This window comes from Aedes albopictus, chromosome 3, assembly GCF_035046485.1.
Source record: "Aedes albopictus strain Foshan chromosome 3, AalbF5, whole genome shotgun sequence".
Taxonomy (NCBI): domain Eukaryota; kingdom Metazoa; phylum Arthropoda; class Insecta; order Diptera; family Culicidae; genus Aedes; species Aedes albopictus.
Window position 1 is genome coordinate 152378072 of NC_085138.1, and position 24354 is coordinate 152402425.

The following is a 24354-nucleotide window of genomic DNA, read 5'->3' on the forward strand; positions in this document are numbered from 1 at the left end:
GCCATCATCTACTCTCCAGTTCGAACTAAAGCCTGTATCCGCAATAATCGGGACACAGAAATAAGGCTGTAACTCTGTAATGAAACGGTAAAATTGGCCAAATAATTGACTGAGAACTCTTTGGTGTGTGTTCATTATTTGTGCCAAATTTCATAAACATCGATGCATCACTTTTGACTGTGGGTGAAAAAAAAACAGACGTGGTTTTAAGCATTTTGTACAATCATGACCAATTTTCATTCGCATAACAGATGGTTATTTTACACTACAGTTCATAGTTTTGTGATGATAATTATGAAATTTCGTTAGCAGTTTTGATAATTATAGAGACACTTTTTTGCAAAATTTCATCAACTTTGATCAATTGGTTTGAAAGCTACTGGTGTTAATAGGGGTGAGTGTTAGTAGAGTGTTTCCATGTGCGATATTTGCCTATTCATAACTTTTAAATTTCTCTGCAAATTTTCATGAAATTTTCACAGAAGGTAGTTGATTACATGTATATAATGCCTGCAAAATTTGGTGGTTATTGGTATAGTACTTTCGATAGTACGATCGAAACAATAAAGGGTGCTGACTAATTGCTGTCTGAGGGACTAAAATCACGTTCAGTCCCAATACATGTTTCGACTATAAAATTCTTGATAGTGCATCGATTTTTTTTTGAAATTTTGCCCAGGCAACAAATTGAGATTGAGAGGTTTGTGTTCAAAATTTCAGCCATTTCCTTTGCCAAATTCAAAAGTGACAGCACTGACAAGCAAAACTAGGGACTGTACAAAATTCAATGGCGCACATTCGACTCTTTCTTTGTTACAACAAAAAGTACTGCACCGATTCACATGAAATTTTGTAGCTGAAATGAACACATCTTAAGATGTTATTAGGCCAAATTTGAACAATTTTAATGTATCTATTGCAGAGTTACAGCTGTATTTCTGTGTCCCGATTATTGCGGATACAGGCTTTACTTGTTAGGCCAGGACTACAATATTTCACGTCAATAATTGACTCCGCTCCGTTTCGACTATAGGTACTCTTGGTGCCGACATTAAAGTCGACATCTAAGATGGCCAGTGTTTCTAGCAGGATCTGACCCCGCTGGTTCGTGAAACGGCTTCCTTATTCCACAGCCCAGGCATTAAAGTCACCCGCTATTACCACCGGCCTTCGCCCTGTTAGCACGGTCATTAAGCGGTCCAGCATTTGCGTGAACCGCTCGATCGGCCACCGCGGAGGCGCATAACAGCTACAGAAGAAGACCCCGTTTATTTTGGCGGCCACGAAGCCCTCATAGGTAGTAGACACCAACTCCTGCACGGGATATTTACCCGTCGTCCATATCGCCGCCATTTTCCTGGTCCCATCCGAGGCCCAGTTGCCGTTGCCGGCGGGTACTCGGTATGAGTCTGAAATGATGGCGATATCCGTCTCCCACTCAGAAACTGCCTGACAAAGCAGTTGCTGAGCCGCATCACAGTGGTTCAGGTTCAGCTGCGTTACCTGCACTGTGATTTGTGTTCACTGCGGCTTTCTTGAAGGCCGGGCATCCTGGACCACCCATCGGATGTCTGTTTTTCAAGAATTTCCCGGTACAGATCATGCAGATGGACGGACTCGTGCAGCTTTGGGCCTTATGACCTTCAGCGCCGCATCGCCTACACAGTTTGCGCCTGTCGGGGTCTTTGCAGTCCCACGACTTGTGTCCTGGTTCCAGACACCAGAAGCAAATTTCTGGTGGCTCGTAGAATGTCAGGTGACATACACACCAGCCCACCTTTATACTCCCTACTTTAACGGACTTTTTAACATCCGCCACAGGTAGCTGAACCAAGGCTATCTGTGTCCCTGCTGGCCCTCTCCGTAGCTTAACGTCTGCGGCGGCCACGAGCTCTTCCACTTTGGTGATCTCGTTAATGTCCTTAAACTTCAGAGTCGCCTCATGTGTCAGAGCCCTCACCTGCACACCCTCACCAAGGACCTCTTCTGCCAGCTTCTTATAGGCGGCGCCCTTGTGTTCCTTCTGGCGCTTCAGCTCCAGGATCATCTCGCCCGTACGAGTACGTCTAATACTGCGTACGTCGGCTCCAAGACCCTCAAGCTTGGCGTCGCTTCGCATCGTCTTCAAGACGTCCGAGTACTTGGACTGTTCCGTCTTGATGACGATAGCGTCGCCTTTCTCGCGCCTTGCACCTGCCCTCCTACGCCTTGGCTTCCCGTCCTGCACTACTACCTGCGGATTCGCCTTCTTCTTCCTCTTCCGCTCTACCTTCGTCCAGGGGGGGTCCTCCCCTTGGATCGCCCTACTCTGTGGCTGTTGAGGGCCCACTAGCGGTCGCAATCCCTTGTTCCCATCGTTCCGGGACGGGCCAGCCTTTTCAGGCCCACCCTTCCCAGCTTTCCGGGAACCCTGGCTGGGGTCCGACCTTCCGGCATTATTACCGACTTTCAGGGTAATGATTCGCCTGGCCTTGCGGCCACTGCCAGCCAGCTCCTCGCCTGACGGCTGCCTCGCCCGCTTCTGCGATTGCTTGCTCCGTTTGTCGCGAGCAGTCGCTTCCACCTTGTTCGGACTTCCTGCGAAGGAGAAGGCCTCCGTTTGGGTAAACTTCGGTACTTTCTCAATTGCAGGTTCCGCTGCTTTAGCAGTCAGCAACGCGAGTGCCGCGTGCTCCTGCTTGGCACCGTCGATCGACACCCTAAGTCGAAGCAAGGCCGTTTTCAGGTCCTTGCTTATGTTCGACTTAGTGGACGCAAAGTCGATGATTTTGCCAAGCTGCTGCTCAGCCACCTCTATTGCGGACCGTCCATTGGATTCTTGGTTGACGGCTCTCAACAACCACGCTCCGTCCATAACCTCCACCGGCTGGCTTTCCGGAAAGTGGACTGGAGCACCCACGCTTGAGCTGCGTACGCAACTCCCAGCGCCTATCTCCTCACTTCTCCTTGTCGGAGATCTCATCAACCCGTTTCTTGCGAAGGGGTTGGTCGCACCGCTGCTTCCACCTAAATTTTGAATTTTTGAATTTTTGCTCATTTTTTCATCCCACGAGTTGCACGGGAAAGAATGTCCACCGCGCCAGAGCCCTGCATTAACGCGGTAAGGGACAGCTTACTGTGGGGGGTGCCCAGGTACCCCACAGGCTCCGTTAAAGATCGAGCATCTTTTCACCCCCTCGATCACTCATTCCTCAGCACGGGTCGCTTGACACCTTGAATTGGGATTAGTAGTCCTATTCTTAGCCGGCGACTACGCGGCTGACTCGCAAGCGGGGTGGGGAGGTGCGTCAGGCCCCAGGACTTCCGTCCCTGCTGCTCCAGAGTGTGGTTACCCATAGCTACTAGTAGTGCTGTATTTTTCGAACAATCTTTCTATACAAGTAGTGTAGGTTTTCACCGCTATCGGATCGGTCGCCTTTTGTTGCAATTCTGCGGTATTAAATAAAAGTAAGTGAACCCTTTTAAAGCTATGGATCGCCAATCCGGAGACGGTGGATTCGATTCCCGTTCCAGTCGGGAAAACTTTCTCGACTCCCTGGGCATAGTGTATCATTGTACTTGCCTCACAATATTACAAATTCATGCAATCAATGGCAGGCAAAGGAAGCCCTTCAATTAATAACTGTGGAAGTACTCGAAGAACACTAAGTTGAAGAGAGGCAGGCCAAGTCCCAGTGGGGGCGTAGAGCCATTAAAAAAAAGAAGAAGAAGAAGTGAACCCTGAATTAACAACAGTCTCTGCAGTAAACTTTTCAAATATTATCATCATAAATTATGAAGTAATCCACGTGTCAAAAGGCTGGAAATCCCTGCATTAAAAGTTATCATGATTCATGATACAAACTGCAAGTTTTGAAACTATAAGATATTGAAAATTGTACCATTATAAAATGTACATAATCATCGAGGGTCCACACAATCGAGAGTCAACTAAATCGAGGTATACCTCGACCCATAACAGCTCCCCTAATCTGTTGTGATCCTATTTATTATTATTTATTCTTTGTTAAACTTTACTGTATATAATAACCAACCCGTATTTTTTTTTTCATTTTAGTCCAAAGCGGTTGACTCGTTCTCATTTAAAATCCTGGGGATTTATCATCAAAAGCGATGGATATTGGTAAGATAAAACAATCTGCAGATTGGTTTTTATTTACTTCGACAGAATTAAATAAAGATCTCAATTGGCCTGTGATAATTAGTATAATATGCTGATTATATTTGTTTAACCTTCCGTAACTCGCGCGGTTGACTACCTGCGCCAGCACCACGCTAATGCTGAGTACAAAGAGCGAGATTTTTTCAACGTGTTGTACAAAATACAACAGCGCGATCGATCGAGGGTTAAACATACATTTACGGTACTGAGCAGTTAAGCAATATAGGATATCGAATAAAAAATACCGTAGGTCGAATAAAACAAAGATTTTCATCGAAAAGCTGAGTAAATTGTTTTACTACAAAGATAGTCCAAGAACCAATGGTTTCAGTTCATCATCACCTCTCTTTGATATATGTAACAGTATTCCAAATTCTTTCACGTTTGCAAATAACTTTTTTCCGTTCAATTTTAAGCGGTAAGTATTGGCATATAAATTATTCAAAAAAATATATTTTTGAAGCAGGGGGAGCGACACTAGTTTTGCCAAGCCGAAAAACCCCAAAAAAAGTTGAAAAAAGACGAAAAAACCCGGTAAAACCCGCAAAACTTTTGCGGGTTTTAGCGACTTTTTTGATCTTTTTTCGGCTTTTTTTGAGGTTTTTTGGCTTGGCAAAACTAGTGTCGCACCTTCTGTTTTGAAGGTAAAAATGGTTAAGTCTTGGAACCTAGGGTTTACCGCACCCCTCTCCTTCCCTGAGCCACCGCAAAGCTATAGAGCATAAGCGCCCTTAGTTCTTAAGATTTATTTTTAGTTCATCATCGAATTGTCCTACTTGCCATCAAAGTAAAGAACAACCGGTCCAGAATATGATGACATCGGCCATGGATAACCTGCTGTCCGTTATAGCCGATACAAGATTTCAGTTTGCTGTTCAGGATTTAGAGTCGGAGAATTACGTAACAGCGGTTTCGCACTTGAAATTGGGCACCCGATGTCAACATCCCTCCGCAGCTTTCAACTTGGGATTATGTTACGAGCTAGGAATCGGCGTCAGACGAGAATTAAGCATGGTATGTTCAAGTGGAAAGCATAATCTGAACATAATGGAACTTACCGAGATTCAACCATTTTCAGGCCCGGCAGTGTTTCCATTTGGCGTCCAATCTCGGCCACCCGAAGGCAATGTACAATCTCGGAGTGTACTATGCTTATGGTCTAGGTGGATTGCTAAAGAGCCGAAAGATGGCAAAGCTGTGCTTCATTGCGGCGGCAGTTCTGGACGAAAGGCAAGCTATTGCTGTGTTGGAATCAAAACAACCTCAGATAGTACAGCAATTGACCGAGTTGGAAGAACGCGTTTCACCGAGTATTACCCCCGTGCTTGATATAATTAGTGGTATATTCAAGATGGTGACAATGGCGTTCGTAAAGCTAAACGTCACCACTGTTGTGATTGAAACTAGTTACATAAGGATAGTCAGACGCAAATGGAACTGGAAGTATCACGCAACTATCATCTGCAAGCGAAAGCGCCAACGTATTTTCCAACCAAGAAAGATGTCCGGAGGGTTGAAATACAAAATCAAAACACGTCTTCTTGAAGGACAATAAAAACCTATTGAGAGCTCTAATACATTTATTAAACAATGTTTTTATATGTTATTATGTCAGAATAAAGTAATTTATTTCAATTAATTGACAAAGCGAATATTGTTTGATATGGAGAAATCCGAATGTTTTTGCTAGATTTATATCTATTCGAATCTTTGTAGTTAATACTTACGTTATCTGTACTTGTAGTGTCACGAAGCCATGAACAATGTTTTGATTCTAAATCATTTTATTCAAAAACAAAGCTATAATGCCACCGATTGATTCTGTTTTTATTTTGTTATCATACGTGCTCACTTCTAACAAAAATACAAAAATAAAGAACACTGTTAAACTGGCACAGTATTTTTCCCGATCCCGAATTCACTTACTGGAGATTCGCGGACCGACCTTCGATTTCAGAGTGGATGGAAAACGGCAGCGGCAGACACTGGGAGACCAACACACGCGGGTTTGAACTGGGTTTTCGGATTGCGGTTAGAAATGTGGCGTGCACGATGTTCACTGGGTTACAGGTTGAAGAAGACTAACTGTATTCACGGAATGGGGGTCCAGTTTTATAGGGCAGCGTACTCTAGTATTAGTAATTAGGCTTAAGTTAGTGTTAGGCTAGTACATAGAGTAGTATATAATAAACTTTACAATGGTGATTTGGTTTTTCAAGGCCGAAGTAGCTTTCTCTTTTGGAAGCTGAATCATTTTACCGTTAGGTTAATCTCTTGATTGAAATCATTTAGGGTACAATGATACAAATTCATTTTACTTAATATGCTATTCAACATCCCGGCCGCCAAAATGAATTTATTCCTCCTCGTCTGGCGCCGGACGGCTCACTACGCTCAACGGAGCGGTTGCAAGCTCTGCGTCTATTTCCACAGGTAGCAGGCACAGCTTGCTAACTGCCCTTTGTGTCACTCCTGCAGCTGTCCTTACCGAGACAACTCTTACGAGTCCATCCTTGCCCGGATGAACTTCGACGATCCTCCCGATGGCCCACTTCTGCGGAGGCAAGTTCTCGTCCTGAAGCAAGACAATCGTGTTCTTCACCAAATTGGCTGAGACATCCGTCCAACGGTAGCGATTCTGAAGGTTGCTGAGGTAGTCTCTGCTCCATCGTCTCCAGAAGTGCTGCGACAAGTTTTGAACTCGCTGCCAGCGCGACAGCCGTTTCTCCGACACGTGACCAAGGTCTGGTTCCGGTATGGCATTGAGTGGTCTGCCAACCAGAAAGTGTCCTGGAGTCAGAGGTTCCAGGTCTTGTGGATCCTCGGACATTGGTGAAATGGGGCGGGAATTCAACGTTGCTTCTATCTGAATCAGCACAGTACGAAGCTCTGTTTCAGTGAGCAACGCGTTCCCCACAACACGTCGAAGATGAAATTTCATTGACTTCACCGCAGCTTCCCAAATGCCACCCATTGACGGCGATCTGGGCGGTATGAAGTGGAATTCTATTCCTCCGTCGGTGCACTCCTTTGTCACGGCGTCCTTGTGCGCTTGGGACAGAAATAGTCGACGTAGTTCTGCCAGCTCTCGCTGCGCACCAACGAAGTTACGCCCGTTGTCACAGTAGATGTGATGCGGTTTTCCTCGCCTGCCGACAAAGCGACGAAGACTGGCGACGAACCCTTCGGTAGTAAGATCAGGTACTAAGTCGAGATGTACCGCCTTGATCCCTAGACACACGTAAACTGCGACATACACCTTGATCGAAGCCGCCTTGCGACTCGAGTGGCGCACGTAGAGAGGTCCAGCAAAATCAACGCCAACGTTGTCAAATGGGAAGGATCGGTTGACCCTCACTGGTGGCAGATCTCCCATCATTTGCTCGAGCAACCGAGGACGAGCTCTAGCACAGGTGACGCACTGATGAACGACGGATCGAGCGAGATTCCGCCCATTGAGTGGCCAAAACCGTTGACGAAGCAACGAAAGTAGAAGAGTCGGACCACCATGGAGAGTCCTTGCGTGTTCCGAAGCGGCGATCAGCCACGTCAGGTGATGTTTAGCAGGGAGTACGATAGGATGTTTTTCGTCAACAGAGAGCGCAGAATGATGGAGCCGGCCGCCGACTCTAATAACGCCCTGGACAAGCGACGGCTTCAGGAACCGCAACTTTGACTTCTTGCCAACGGGAAGCCCCTGCTCGAGCTGAGCGATCTCCGGACCAAAATGTTCCTCTTGCACACGACGAACGAGACCGACGAGCGCGTAATCGATTTCCGCGGACGACAACGGACCGGTAGCGCGATCAGTCACTTCGCGACGAGTATTTTCACGGAACCGATGCCCCCACGCACAAACTCTTAGCAGGCGACCGAGCTGCGAATATCGGTCGATAATGTCTTCACTCTCTGCTATTATCGGTAACGCGACGGTTTTACGAGGTTCTAGTTCTTCACTTTGTTCGATATTCACCACGTATTTGTCCGGCCACGGTAACGTAGACAGCCTGAGCCATCTTGGCCCATGCCACCAGAAAGTGCACTCAGTCAAATCCCGAAGATTGACGCCTCGTGATATCATATCCGCTGGGTTATCTTCCGAAGGCACGTGGTTCCAGACGGCAGACGATGTGATCTCCTGTATCTCCGCCACTCTGTTCGCCACAAAGGTTTTCCATGTTGATGGTGGTGCCGCTAGCCAGCTCAACACCACGGTGGAGTCCGTCCACAGGTAGACGGGTACGGAAAGAGATGTGCTTTTACTCACCAATTCGAGCAAGTGTGCTAGCAAGAGCGCAGCGGAAAGTTCCAATCGCGGAACCGATTTGCTGTTGATGGGCGCAACACGAGATTTGGCGATCAAGAGTTCAACGGTGCACTTGTTGTTCTCGTTCACTGACCGGAGGTAGATGCACGCACCGTAGGCTAGTTCCGACGCGTCACTGAACCCGTGTAACTCAAGCCGATGATAGGGGTACTTCACTACTGCGCGGGAAACCTTGAAGTCCCGGATGAAGGGTATGCTGTCCTGGAATTCATGCCAATCTTTCCGGAAACCTTCTGGCAACGGCGCGTCCCAGTCGAGGTGTTGCTTCCACAGCGACTGCATCAATATCTTCGCTCGAACAATCGCAGGCCCAAGCAACCCCAGAGGGTCGAACAAACTGCTCATTTGAGATAGAACGGTTCGTTTTGTCAGCGGTGCATTTTCCTTCAGGTTGGGTAACTTGAACGCGAGTTTATCGCTTGCCGGTTCCCAAAGCAGCCCAAGAGCAGATATTGGGTTGTTTTCATCGAGCTCCAACAATGTACGCGTTTCCCTCAACTCTTCCGGAATGACATCAAGGACCGCCTGACAGTTCGATGACCACTGCCGAAGTGGAAATCCTCCTGCGCGAAGCAACTCGATCATTTGACTGACAATTGTCGTCAGCTCCGTTTCATCGCTGCAGCCACTTAGAAGGTTGTCCATGTAGAAGTCCTTCCTTGCAATTGGTGCCGCAAGCGGGAAATTCACTTCTTCGTCTTCAGACAGCTGCTTCAGCACCCGTGTCGCCAGAAAGGGAGAATTATTCAGTCCGTATGTTACTGTCACTAGTTGATAGGCCTTCAGAGGATGTTCCGAGTCAAAACGAAACCAAATTCTCGAAAGCGGTTGATCTTCGGGGTGGACTAGGATCTGCCTGAACATCTTTTCAATGTCGGCAGCGATTACGAAATGGTGCATACGGAAGCGAACAACTATCTCCACCAAGGCATCTTGAATCGTTGGACCGGCAAGCAGGACGTCGTTTAGGGATATGCCGGAACTTGACTTACAAGAACCGTCGAAGACCGTGCGCAGTTTGGTGGTGGCACTGTCCATCTTCAACACTCCGTGGTGGGGGAGAAAAAACTGCGGACCTTGGCCGAGCTCTTGGGAAGAAACCTCTCGCATGTGTCCCATGTCCAGGTACTGCTGGATGAAGTTGTGGTAGAGTACCTTTTTTTCTGGATTCACTTGCAATGACCTCTCTAACAAATAGAAGCGCTTCGCTGCTTGGCCTTGGTTATCCCTTAACTGAAGCAAGAGCTCTTCACGTTTCGGGAGTTTCACAACATACCTTCCGTCCTCGTTGTGTGCTGTATTATCGACGAAATGCTGTTCGCAGTACTTTTCTTCAGGGGACCAAGGTTTGGTCTCACGGACGGTTTCCAGCTCCCAAAACTTCTGGAGAAGTTCCTCGATCCGGGTGGTGTGGGTGGTAAAACAAGCACGAGGATCAGCATGGTCATGATCAGCAACTGGACACGATCCGGATACAATCCACCCGAGGACTGTGTTTTGTAGAGACGGCAGCTTCTCACCTAGTTGAATCCGACCATACCGTAGTATGTCGAAGAAGTATTCCGCACCCAGAATGATGTCAACCTTTTGCGAAACGAAGAAAGCAGGATCCGCCAAAGTTACACGCGTGGGAATCGGCCATTCTTGGATGCTAATGGTTGAGACAGGCAACTTGACAGCGAGCGACGGCAACACCAGGAACTGCGGTTCGACGGAAAAGGCGGATGTGAGAGACGATAACTTCGCGGAGACCATCTGATTCGACTTGATGGTTGCTTGACCGATACCGGAAATTACCACAGGACTTGGAGCATTGGTTCGAGAAAGATGCAACTCCTGACATAGCGCACTCGTCATGAAATTGCTTTGCGAACCAGAATCTAGTAGACACCTGGCTAGCACCTTGCGTCCCTTGTTTCCCTCGATCTCGACTAATGCAGTTGGTAGAATCACGGTGTTTGGGACCTTCACCGTATCGCAAGTCATCATGGCTACATTCAGGTTCGTGTACGCAAACGGGGGTTGCGACTGGGCAGACAGGGTTGACGACGAGGAAGAGCGGGAATCTTGTAGGCTCGGTGCCCTCGGTGTTTGTGGCGGACTAGACGGCTGCGCCACCATGGCAATTGGTCGAGACGGTTGACTGCCAGACGAAGTTGGAAGTGCGAAGTTGGCCCCATGAAGCAAGGTATGGTGCTTCTTGGAACATCGGTTACAGGTTTTCCACGGACAAGCTTTAGCGAAATGGTCAACCTTCCGGAGGCAGTTCAAGCAGAGCTTGAGGTTTTTTGCAAACTCCAACCTTTGGTTCTCGGAGAGCTTGTTGAAATCTGGACACTGATACAGGAAATGATCTTGGTGACACTTCGCACATGTTCGAGGAGATTTAGGAATGGACGAGACAGGTGGCGAACTAACATGAACGGCGGACCTTACCGGTTTGGACTTCGCATCCCGATCTCTAAATGGACCTACTGACTGAAGCACCCTCGCATAATTCTGCAAATAGTTTACCATCCTCACATACGACGGCAAGTCCTCCTCATCATCGTCTTCATCGCCTTCAGCCGTGCCTCCTAGAACGGCGGCCACGTTGTCGGAATCAAGACGGACGCAATGGTTTTCCCATTCCTTCAAGGTGTTTGGATGTAAGCGAATGGAAAGCTGGAAAACTAACAGAGAGCTCCAGGCAAGCGTATCCTCTCCCAACCGCTTCAATACTGCCAAATGCTGCTCGAAACGATCGACAAGATTGAGTAATTCCTCTGCCGACTCCCTCCTCATTGCCGGGGTATCAAACAAAGCTTGAATGTGACAACGAACCAGCTGACGCTTATTCTCGTACCGCAATTTTAGTGCTCTCCACGCATCGCGATATCCGTCCTGACTGACCGGAACGGAATTGACTATCCGCGACGCGTCGCCCTGAACGAGACCCTTTAGGTATTGGAACTTTTCGTAGTCACTGATCTCTGTACGGCAACCGATAGCGGAATCGAAAGCATCGCGAAAAACGCACCAGTCTTCTAGCCGCCCGCTGAAGCGCGGTAGACTTAACTCAGGGTACCGAATGTTAGTCACTATTCGTGGGGCTTGAGGGGGTGGCGGAGTAGAGTTTCCCCTTTGCAGCTTCAAAGCAATGGCGCGCATTACACAGTACGATTTGTCGAAATTAAGTCGTTCAGTCTTGTACGAATCATCACCGTGAACAGTCTCTAACTCGCAAACCACACGACGGTATTCCTGTGCAATTTGCTCTAACCTTTCAGACCACGCATCGACCGAATCACTTAACACTTCTCCTCCATCAGCGAAGATGGTTTTCAGTTGCTCGAAAGCGTCAAGCAAATGTTTTTTGGTTCCCCGCAGAAGCACGGGGTTAGACTCGGGATCTGTTTTCGGGGGCATTTTAACGTGATACGACACGGAACGAATACGAACGAATAGCTCCTTCCCGGGTCAACGCGCGGGTTGACTCTACTGAACCGGGGCGAGCGACGAAAATGGACGAAACGCGACGAGCCAACCGATAGGCCTTCGCGATGTCGTGTGCAAAGAATAGGAAAAAAGCGGGGTACTTACGCAACCGATGTGCTTGCTGCTCTTCTCCTCGTGGCCGCTCTCGCTGGATGAAGCGGTGCAGCAAGTTGAATGCCAGCAAGAGGGGAAATTTCTGCTGTACCTGCTGCAGTGCCGGTGCTGACGGTCGTCACACCAACACAACGAGCTCAGGAACTATCACTGATTCACACAAAGGTATTTTCGCAATCGTCCACTAACACGTGTTCACGTAGCAGTTCCGGTTTTCTTGTGAAGACCGACCGGGTTTCTGGATCATCCCACAGATCCAGCGAAGTGATTTTGGTCTTCCACAAGCGAAAAAGTTCTACCACGGCACAAACACTTCAAAGTTCTTCTGCTGACGGTTCAGCCACGCCGACGACAACGACACGAATTAGCGACAACACAGAGATTCGACTTGCAGTCTCACCGTTTGCAATTTCCGTTGGCGCGTAGAGGCTCCGGTTGGCTTGTAGTGATCGTACCGGTGTCTGGTTCATCCAACAGAACCAGAGAGAAATTTTGACCACTAACAAGCGAGAAAAATGCCACTACGCGCGAGTACACTGATAGGCGGTGCTGACACGCTCAGTCACGCCGACGTCACTATACCGAAATGTTGTCGCTATTACACTAGTCTTCTTCGCGAACGCGTGGTTGGTGCCTATCGACGCACACTCAACCAGCGTGGTATCGAAAATCGCTTCCACGTTGTACGCGCACTTCCCCTCTGCGCAAACCGATCACGCTTCCACGGACAACGTGGTTCCCTCGTACACAAGCGCACTAATTCTGTGGCTGAGCGACTCTCGCGACGCGCACTCTCTTCACGCTCTCTTTTTCTTCCCTCGCTTCAAGCCGCGCTTCCCACACTACCGTCGCGTATGCAGCATGCGTACGAAAATGATCTGGCCACGTGGTGGGTCGGGTACACTGACGCTGCTGTGATTTTTCTGCACTTTTGCCGTTTTTGCACTGGTCACTTGTCCTCGATCCGGTTCGAAGGACCACTTTGTTAAACTGGCACAGTATTTTTCCCGATCCCGAATTCACTTACTGGAGATTCGCGGACCGACCTTCGATTTCAGAGTGGATGGAAAACGGCAGCGGCAGACACTGGGAGACCAACACACGCGGGTTTGAACTGGGTTTTCGGATTGCGGTTAGAAATGTGGCGTGCACGATGTTCACTGGGTTACAGGTTGAAGAAGACTAACTGTATTCACGGAATGGGGGTCCAGTTTTATAGGGCAGCGTACTCTAGTATTAGTAATTAGGCTTAAGTTAGTGTTAGGCTAGTACATAGAGTAGTATATAATAAACTTTACAATGGTGATTTGGTTTTTCAAGGCCGAAGTAGCTTTCTCTTTTGGAAGCTGAATCATTTTACCGTTAGGTTAATCTCTTGATTGAAATCATTTAGGGTACAATGATACAAATTCATTTTACTTAATATGCTATTCAACAAACACAATTCTTTGCTTTAAATAGTATTCAATTGGAAGCACTCTGCTGAACAGATGGAACGGAGTCTCTACAAAAGTATAACTTTTTATGTAGTGTATAATCCTCAAGAGCTTGTTAGCTTTAGCCTTCGTTTTTTTTATTGCTGTTCGGGTCTGTCACTGCGACCAGTTTTTAGATCTATTGTGACATTACCCGTATCCTTAGTGTAGTTCATGTGTGTAGTTACTCAATTGTCCTTGAAGGCCAATAAAGTATCGATTTTGATACAGTTTTTGTTTTGTTTTCTTATGTGCTTCAGGAGCAATATAGAAAACAAAACAAAAGTACTGATAATTGGCCATGCATCGGAAACCTAGCATCACCCTTGTTTTACTGCTAAATTCTCCCCAGTAAGAAGTTTAGAACCCGGGTTATAACATTAGCAGCGATACCAATAATGAAACACTTTCGAATGAGTGTAATCAGTTTCGTACCTTTTAATTCCGCCCTATGTTGCTTATCCTTTGACAGATACGCGTACTTCGACTACCACTTGTAATCTTCCTCAGTGTCAGTGGATAACTGACACTGAGGAAGATTACAAGTGGTAGTCGAAATACGCGTATCTGTCAAAGGATAAGCAACATAGGGCGGAATTAAAAGGTACGAAACTGATTACTCTCATTCGAAGAGGGTATTCTGCCTAGAGGGTTCGAAAAGTCAGTACAAGAATGAAACATAGGGTCTTGTACTATTTGGGCAGGTGTACCTATTTTGGGCACTTGCGTCTATAACTAAGTCAAATTCAAACCGTTTGATTTGAATTTTTGTTAAGAGATAGGCATGAATAGTATCTAACTCTATACAAAAATTCAAATCAATTGGTTTGAAATGGACTTAGTTATAGCGGTAAGTGCCCAAAATAGGTACACCTGCCCAAATGGTACAATACCCTATGTTCAGTAATATGGATTCTAGTATGTTCCTTGCATACCAGCACTTACCAGTCTTTGAAGAGTTAGGACATAGGGTGGGGCGGGGTAAGATGGGTCACCTAAGGATGGATCACCATTACTTTGTAAATACAAATCGTATTGGTTTGTATTCGTTCACTACTCTTTAATACACTAGTTAGCTATGCTAAAAGTCGATAAAAAAGTTCATTAAATACAAAATATGATGTTAAACAAGCAGTTCAAAAAGTGATTGAATTTGCGCCGCAAAAAAGGGAGGCAAGATGGATCACCTTTTAAATAATTCACATTTTCTCAACGAAAAACGTCAAAATATAAGATTCGTTCCGCATTCATATGTGCTCCACGGTGTGCCTGAAACCACTATTAACAAATAAAAATGTACACCAAACTGACATCCGGCATTCGAAAGATATACTATTATAGCATCACCTCCGAAAATTTGAAAATGTTTCATCGAGGGAATCCAAAGTTTTTACTGTTTGAAGATTTTCCTCTTTTTTTCATAGAATTATCTCATATAAGAGAATACTGTCATACGGTGCACTTCATATCATAAACACATAATAACACTGCTTGACAAATTTTACAAAAATCGTGTTATGGGATGAGAAAAAACGAACAGGGTTTGGAACCCTACAAGTGTCATAGTGAAAGAATTTTCGAAAAATATTGGAACGGGACTCCAGAGTTTGAAGTTTGAATTAAGAACTTGGAACATTACGGTTTCTAGAGTCCTAACCCTAACTCTATTTTTCATCCCATAACGCAGACGGTTGAACGGTGTAATGAGTTTTACAAATTCCAAAAGTACAATGTTCAAGCAACTTCTCTGAAAATTTGACAACATTTCATTGAGAGGAATGTAAATTACCGTGGTTTGGGAATCTAAATTAAATTTCATAGTTCTATCTGCTACTCGAATACAAATAAAAATGTGGCACGCCGTGAGCGTTGATTACATAAACTTTCTAAGAGTTTGAAACCTTTTTTTTTTGTTTCCAAGCACGTGATATGTTGGTATCTTGTCGGTAAATTTAAAAACGTTTAATGGTGAAACGAGTTACTAAAAAAATATCATAATTTCATGTTATACTTTTGAGCGTCCATTCCGCTTGATTTATTTATTCATTTCATTTGAAGTCATTTATGAGATAGTCTTGTAATAAAAAAATAAATAACTTTTGAATGCTCCAAAAATACGTTCAAAATTGAAGGTAACCTATCTTGCCCCGCGACCGTTTATATGGAGATTATATAGAATGTATCGCATAAGAAAAATGGCCAAAAACCATTTTATTTTCTTTTTCCAATGAGAGTGAATAATTTTTGAATCAATGCCCCAAACTTTTGTGTATTCATGCTGGTCATCAAACAAAATTATTAACATAATCTAAACATGAGTAATGCGCCCGAAAATGGCACTGAACCATCTTGCCCCGCCCCACCCTACACTGTGGTGCATAACTGATCGGACAAACGCCGAATTTCATACAAAATGGCCAAATTTCAGATGCTATAACTATGGTTTGCGTTGATGGATCGAGCTCAATTTTTGACACGGAACTACTAATATGCGGAATTTTACGTATACGAAGTCACAAATGTTTTCGTTCACAGATTTGGGCGTGGCCAGGCGTTCATAATGTGCAAAAACGATCGGACAGCGATACGCGTGCAAATCACATAGTTCCGTGTCCGATCGCGTGCTGTCCGATCACATAGTTCCGTGTCGAAAATTGAGCTCAATTAGAGGTTCACTATTTTTAAGACAACTTATTTTTAAGCTGTCATATCTTGGAAACCAGTGAACCGAATCGAATGAATTTTTTAACGTTTATCAACAATATATTGATACTTAATACAACGTTATAGAATGTCATATTTTCTCACGGCGAATTAAGTTATACCGGGTTGAAATGTTTACCCATATAGAGGAAAATAAGTCAAATTTACAATACCTCACAAAAATTACTAAATGTGTTCTTCCTTTAATCTAAATTGGCTCTAATATATCTGGTTAAAAATAACTTGAGAACAGAAGTGGAAAATCTTTGGACATCAACACTAAAATTTATTGACATTGACGTAAAAAATTTCATGTTTTCTAGAAAAATCCAAAAAGTGTCAATCCATGATAACTTTTTTCAACGTTCAAAAAGTATCTATGTTTTCATAGTTTGTGAAGCATTTGTATATTGTTAGTGTACGTTCAAAATTTCATTCAATTCGGTTCACTGGTTTCCGAGATATGACAGCTCAAAAATGAGTTGTCCAAAAATAGTATTTTACCCGAACGGTTCTTACTTTGCGAAAGATTAATCAATCAAGCCCAAATTTGTACCAATGATGTACATATAATAGGTTGATAAACAGTCAAAATTTGAGGTTTGATGATGCACTCTATGAATAGTTATAGCATGTTGAACTTTTTAGCGACATTGCTGAAAAAGAGTGCACACACTCTGCGGTATGACGCTGGCCGAGAAATTCTACACAGGAAAAATAAAGAGTTGAGGCTGTTTGCCGGCTGTTCGGGCTCGAAAGAAGTTGATCATCAATATTTATTTATATTCCCGATCAGTTTAGATAGCCGTGTAGTGTCGGTAGCAGTTTCTTAAACTAGCTATGAATAACACTACGGACCGTCTGTTCCGGTGGTAAGAGTCCACTAACAGGTGACCCCTAATTCATGGGGTTAATGAGGCTTAATGCGTACCGTGCCTAGGAATGAATGGTTAGGGGGGTCTAATAAAAACCTAGCCGCTAACGGTGCCTGTGGAGTACCAGGGCACCCTCCACAGTATTTTTTGCTCTTACTGTGTTAAACGGAGCAATGACGCAGTGGACCTTATTTGTCTCTGGGATAATCGGCTACTTTTCTTGAGTCTCAATTCCGAGGCTTAACAAAAGTGGGTAAATGTATATTTTTATGACTGGAATCAAGTTTGTACAGGTACATCTGCTGTGTTGAGTCGAAGGTTTAAAAAAAGAAGGACTGGAAGTGGCGCTTGCTCAAGAGCCATGGTCCAATAAACGAAAGATTCTTGGTGTTCTGACACAAAATAATAAACTATTTTATGATGAGCAAAAAGATTCTCCCAGAACTGCTGTCCTAGTACGTAAAACGTTAAAATGTTATCCTATTACAGAGTTTATCAGAAGGGACATTGTTGCGGTCATGGTAGAGGTACCAACCACTAGGGGTAAAACTGAGATCACTGTGGCTTCAGCTTACTTGCCTGGTGATTAGGCCGTCCCTTATTTTGCAAAAATTAGAAATGTTATAAGTTCGTTAGTGGAAAATGATCGTTTTAGCTAAAAAATGATCGTGTCAAAATTTGAAGTCCGTATCTCAAGGCTAAGTGGTCCCTCAAGGGGCCTAAAGTTGTCAAAAATTGTATGGGACCAAAAAAACATGAAATTTTTTTCGACGAAAAAATACGCTATTCCACTAAAACCGGTGATTTTAGGACCCTAAAGGGCCAAAAATGTGCTTAGATTTGCGATATCTCTACTCGTTTCCAAGATATTGACAAAAAACGACCGAAAAATCAGCATTTTTGACCATTTTTTTTAGATTCCGAAGGAAACCTACCTTATTTTGTTCAATAACTCAAAAACGAATAGAGATATCGCAATTCTAAGCACATTTTTGGCCCTTTAGGGTCCTAAAATCACCGGTTTTAGTAGATTAGCGTATTTTTTTGTCGAAAAAATTTTCATGTTTTTTTGGTCCCATACATTTTTTGACAACTCTAGGCCCCTTGAGGGACCACTTAGCCTTGAGATACGGACTTCAAATTTTGACACGATCATTTTTTAGCTAAAACGATCATTTTCCACTAACGAACTTATAACATTTCCAATTTTTGCAAAATAAGGGACGGCCTACTGGTGATGTTCCTGAGGTACCTCCTCCTGAGATCGCATCATTTGTTCAATTCTGTAAAGAAAACAACAAATCGTTCATCATTGGCTGTGACGCCAATGCGCATCACACGGTTTGGGGTAGTGCGGATATTAACAGTCGAGGTGAGTCACTATTAGAGTATCTGTCTTCGAACAATATAGACATTTGCAATAATGGTGATAAACCTACTTTCTCAAATGTAATCAGACAAGAAGTCTTGGATCTAACACTGTGAATTGCTGCAATCTTTGACAAGATCACAAACTGGCACGTGTCAGATGAGATTTCTCTATCTGATCATAAACACATAATCTTCAGTTGGAGCGGTGGAGATTATTCTAGAACTGCATTTAGAAATCCCAGGAAGACAAACTGGGATCAATATGTAGAATTGTTGGATTCGCATTCATTTTCAGTGGGGGAAACTATCGATTCAACCCAAAAGTTGGAATAATTTTCTCAAAGAGTAAATGAAAGTATCATCAATTCCTTTAACAGCAGTTGTCCCACCATACAATCGTCTTCTACTAGAGACGTGCCATGGTGGATTTAATGATGGAAACCCATTTTCCAGGTTCGGTTCTAAGTGTGGATTCCAATGATACTATATCTCTGGAAGGTGAAGGATGTCCTAGTATAAACTCAACGGAGTCAAATAGTACAGTAAACACCGCCTCAGATTTAGCTGATGAAATCTTCACGAAGGCCAGAGTGGAAAATGCGATTTGATCTTTTCAGCCTTTTAAATCTGCAGGAGTTGATGGAATATTTCCAGCACTGATTCAAAATGGAGAAGCGGTGTTGGTTCCATCACTAATTGAGATGTTCAAGGCTAGTTTAAGATTGAATTACGTTCCATCAAAATGGAGACTTGTAAAAGTTATCTTTATACCAAAAAAGGGGCAGCGAGACAAAACGCATCCGAAAGCATATAGACCAATTAGTCTTCCTTCAGTTTTGTTGAAGACTATGGAAAAGGTTTTGAAGGATTTTATCAATTCTTCTTACATAAAAGAGCATCCCCTGTCTGACTTCCAGTTTGCTTATCAATCTGGTAAGTCAACGGTTACGGCACTTCACTCGCTAGTAACAAAGGTGGAAAAAACGTTTTCAGCAAAAGAAATAGCTCTATGCGCCTTTTTAGATATAGAAGGAGCATTTGATAATGCCTCCTATTCATCTATGAAGCGTGCCATCCCAAGTAACACAACATGTCTTATACTTAGAAATTATTTCGACTCCAATATGACCAGTTACAAAGTTTTGGTTTGCCATACTGTGGTCATACATTTTAATGCCAATCATTTTTTACGGTGAAATAGACTTTTGTACCCCGATAAAATTAATGCGCCTTATAAATCAGTATTTTTGTAGAATTTTGCATCAAAATACATTAATTGTATTCATCTTATTTTAACACAAAAACTCGAACATGCTTTATTTTTCTCAAGAATTTGTCAAGTTTATACATGCATATCACACATTATTGAAACATAATAGAATATTTGATAAATATTTAATAATCTAGAAATAAAATTAAACGGCAGTCTGTGACATGGCATGATACATGTTTTGAGACATGATTCAAAATTGGCTTGATATTGTTTTTGTGGATAATTTTGTTGTGGTTGTTGTTGGTTCTCATGTTTGGTTTGGTATTTGAACGGTTTGATATCTGTCACGATTTGGAAAGACAAAAAATATCAAGTATCAAATAATTATCACATTTTATAAATTGAAGCGGCTCAAAGAGTATTATGCTCGGTAAAATCGGCCCCTAATCATATTTTTTGTAGTGACATATATTCCTGTCATTTTTTATATGGGTATTCATAACTAAGATTCTGTTAGGAGTATATTTTTTTACGTAGGTAATAAAAATCTATTCTATATTTCTATGATCGGTAGTGTAGCATGTCCCTGTTCAAAAAATGAATTAGGTTTATGTTACATATGTTTTCTATCACACTGCAGAAAACCAAAATTCGACTAATTATAAACATACGAAACATATTATGTTTTGTCTAAACATGATTGGAAACAAGTCTTAAACAAGAAACTGCAAATGTTACTCGAATATGACATATAGAACATACTAAGCATGTATGGTTACAAACAAAGTGTACTTAAATAGAACATACCCAACATAATCGAAAACAACATGCAATGTTTGTTTGAGAGTACAAAATAAATTCTATAATAAGACTTCTACACACCAAATTTTTCAAAATGCTTCCAGCACAAAAAAAAATCAGCAAAACAAATTGCTGATTTTTAGCAATATATTTGCTGAGTTTCAGCACAACGTTGCTGATCAACTATCAAAACTGCTGGATGGTTCAGCAAGTTGAAAAATAATTGCTGATACTCAGTAAATTCGTATTGCTGAATGCAATCAGCACAAAAAAAATCAGCAAAGTTTGCTGAATACCAGCAAACAAAATTTGCAGTGTACATAGAAGATCACTGTGTATAAGTTTTAGGTATCATGAAAACGACATATCCATGACATAATATGTTTCGAGAAACTTCATAACAACTGCTGTAGGACATAGTAAATATTTTACTATTTCGGATTATGTTTTCGGTGTTACTTGGGATGGAGAATAAAAACTTCGACCAATGTATCATACATTGGATTCATACTGTGCTTGCAAAAAGAGAAATCACCTCTGAGCTGGGAAGTTCTTCTATAACAGTAAGGGCAACAAAGGGTTGCCCTCATGCAGGAGTTCTCTTAGTTGTAGACGATCTTCTAAAAAGCTTGAAGGAAAGATGTTTCGAAGTTGTGGGCTTTGCAGACGATATAGTCATAATAGTGAGAGGAAAGTATGACGAAACTGTTTCGGAGAGAATGCAAAGGGCCCTAAACTAATTGTCCCTTTCACTAGGAGAAGGAAGATCAACCTTGAAGCACAGACAAACAGACGTAACACTCTGATGATTCCCATCGTACACCGGTTTAACGGTCTTTTTCAAAATTTGATAGTTGGCCAACTGCCCAACCGTGGCGCTCGCATAGTTTTTGTTCGAGTTTGACGTTTGCTCACTACCGTCACCTAGTTGGTGGTCGGCCAAACATTGTCCCTTTAGCATTGGGCGAATATGTTTCCGTGACTATGATTTGAATCGAAAAAGGTTCGAAGAGTTACGTCTGTTTGTCTGTGCTTGAAGCTTTTCGGCTTGGAGGAATACAAATTCATCCTAGCGATAGAGTCAAATACTTAGGTTTGATTCTGGATGCCAAACTGAACTGGAATGCTCAAATTGATTCCGTGATCGGTAAGGCAACAAGTGCGTTTTGGTTATGCTCCAGAACTATTGGCAGGAAGTGGGGCTTGAAACCAAAAATGATAATGTGGATTTATACTGCCATAATCCGCCCAAAAGTGACGTATGCTTCGTTTGTTTGGTGGCCAAAAACAAAAGAGGCTACCACGCAATCAAAGCTTGCGAAAATTCAACGTCTTGCGTCCATTTCTGTTACAGGACCGATGCGCAGCACTCCATCAAAAACTTTAGATGTGATTCTCAATCTGCTACCTTTGCACGAGTATGTGCAATTAGAAGCAGGAAAGGAATTGCTGAGACTTAAACGAGTTGAAAAGTTTATGCCAGGTGATCTTGTAGGTCACCTGAGCATTTCACAATACTTCCAAAATAGGCCAGTAATGAAAATGATTAAAGACTGGATAAAACCTGTGGAGAACCATGATGTTCCTTACAAGTTGCACGAAACAACTCGTGCAGATTGGGAAGTCGGCGGTCCCACTGTTCGTCAAGGATCAATCAAATTCTATACAGATGGCCCAAAAATTGGAATAAAAACGGGAGCAGAAATCGACGGCCCTGGAATACAAATTTCAGTGGCGATGGGACACTATCCTACGGTGTTTCAAACAGAGATTCTTGCTATTTTAAAATGCGCAAATATCTGCCTTGAGAGAAAATACAGATATGCAAATATTTGTATTTTCTCAGATAGTCAAGCTGCACTGAAAGCATTGTGCGCTTACAAATGTACTTCAAAGCTTTTCTGGGAATGCATTCTTTCACTGCACAGGCTGTGCCAAGGGAATTCAGTAAACTTATACTGGGTTCCAGGTCACTGTGGCATTGAAGGGAATGAAATGGCAGACGAGCTTGCTAAAAGTGGTTCCAATTTACAGTTTGCTGGCCTAGAACCATTCTGTGGTATATCAAACTGTACAATTAAAATGGACCTGAAACGCTGGGCTGAGCAGAGGGTGATATCCAATTGGATGGACGTCAAAAATTGCAATCAGTCAAAACGATTTATAACACCAAATGCTTATAAAACCAAAAAGCTCTTAGAGCTCAACAAGAGAGCTCTATGTACATACACTGGCCTAGTAACTGGACACTGCCCGAGCAGGTATCACTTGAAAAATATTGGCCAGATTCAGAGTGATATCTGTCGTTTCTGTAATACGGAACGTGAAACCTCGGAATATCTGCTTTGCAGTTGTGGTGCTTTATACATGCGCAGGCAAAGATTTCTAAATAGTGGTTGCTTGCAACCCAGTGAGATCTGGTCTGCAGAACCTGGGAAGGTCTTGGGGTTTATTAATTCCATTGCACCAAGGCAAGGGTGAACCCACTTAATGCTTCAGTAGTTTGGTCAGTGATTATGGTGTTAAATGTGATGGCATCATTAAACTGCGTATGAAGTGTACATTCAACGTGTTGACGATCTATACGTATAGAATTGAACGATAGCATTTGCAAAAAGAGTCAGCAATGATATGACTTGTCAATACAAGAGTGGTGGTTTTTGCGCCTTGTAGGCGTACACACAGTTCTCCAACAGATGGTGTTTCGGATACTAAAAGAGTCAACACTCGCGCAGAACACGCATTTTTACATACATTTATAAGATTTTATTTTTATCCTTTGATTCGATCGAAATAGTTTCACAGTAGATCATCGAGAAATTTACAATTGCAAGTGGTTTAAATTATAAAATACTTTTTTTCAGTGTTTTTTTCCTCAAATCACGTTCACTTCCATGTCATACTCATCAGATTACTTAGATGGATATTTCTGCGTAGATTTGTCGTTTCTCTTCACTGCAGTTGGTTGTTTTAGTTTTGCTAAGCCGTTAGTTTGAATAAGTTTCTGGTTTTCTCTTTTCCGCAAGATCAAATTCTGGTGTGAATCATATTGTTGATTTCGTATAACGGTAGCCTTTGTGCTATGATCGTCCTTAGGTCCTTATCATATAAATATAATTGCAGCTTAGATTAGAGTGTTTTTCCACTGTCAGAAGTATTAAAAATTATTTAATAATTTGTCTTACTATCCTTGCTTCTGCACTGTAAATTACACTAGTCGTGTGTGACTGTCTGTTTCATACATCTACGTTTACGACATAAAAGTTAAGATTCAATTTGCTCTAAATTGTGTGATTTATTCTCATTTCAAGTAGTACGATTCTGTTAGGGTTATGTTATCTATTCTCATTCACAATCGTTTTGTGGTGGTATTGCCTCTCTCGACTGAACCGATCGGTATAGTGCGCTAAACAACTAAGGAAATCAAGTTCGTGGAACTGCTACAACAAAAACTACTTATGCCATCTAGCTAACAAATGCTATTCAACTGAAACAACGCAGGAGTCTTCTATAGTCAGGAGGAAAAACTTGAACTAAAACAGAGTGCTTACGTACGGATTGCTCCAACTGATATTTCCGTTGCGGTTCGATTCCATCTGTTTAAGAAAAGTTTTCTTTTATTTATCACAGTTTTCAGAAAATACATGTGGGTGTCTTTCAGCTTTGTCGTTTTATTTTACAAAGGAAACAGATATAGAATGATTGATTTAATTTGAATGTATTTCACGTCACTGGTACTAGGATATTTTTTTTTCATTAAGTTACATTCTAGCGTAGTTTAAATTCATTTGTTCGCCCCGCGTCTGCAGCTATAAATGGAATAAGGCGTCCCGCGA

General features: G+C 43.0%; 1 protein-coding gene across 1 annotated transcript; it reads right to left on the reverse strand.

The window, feature by feature from the left end:
• Positions 1-6518: 6518 nt before the first annotated feature.
• LOC109400164 (uncharacterized) lies at positions 6519-11897 on the reverse strand. The gene has a single exon (XM_029872140.2). The coding sequence runs from the start codon at positions 11895-11897 to the stop codon at positions 6519-6521; it is 5379 nt and encodes a 1792-aa protein (XP_029728000.2).
• Between the last annotated feature and the right edge of the window lie 12457 nt (positions 11898-24354).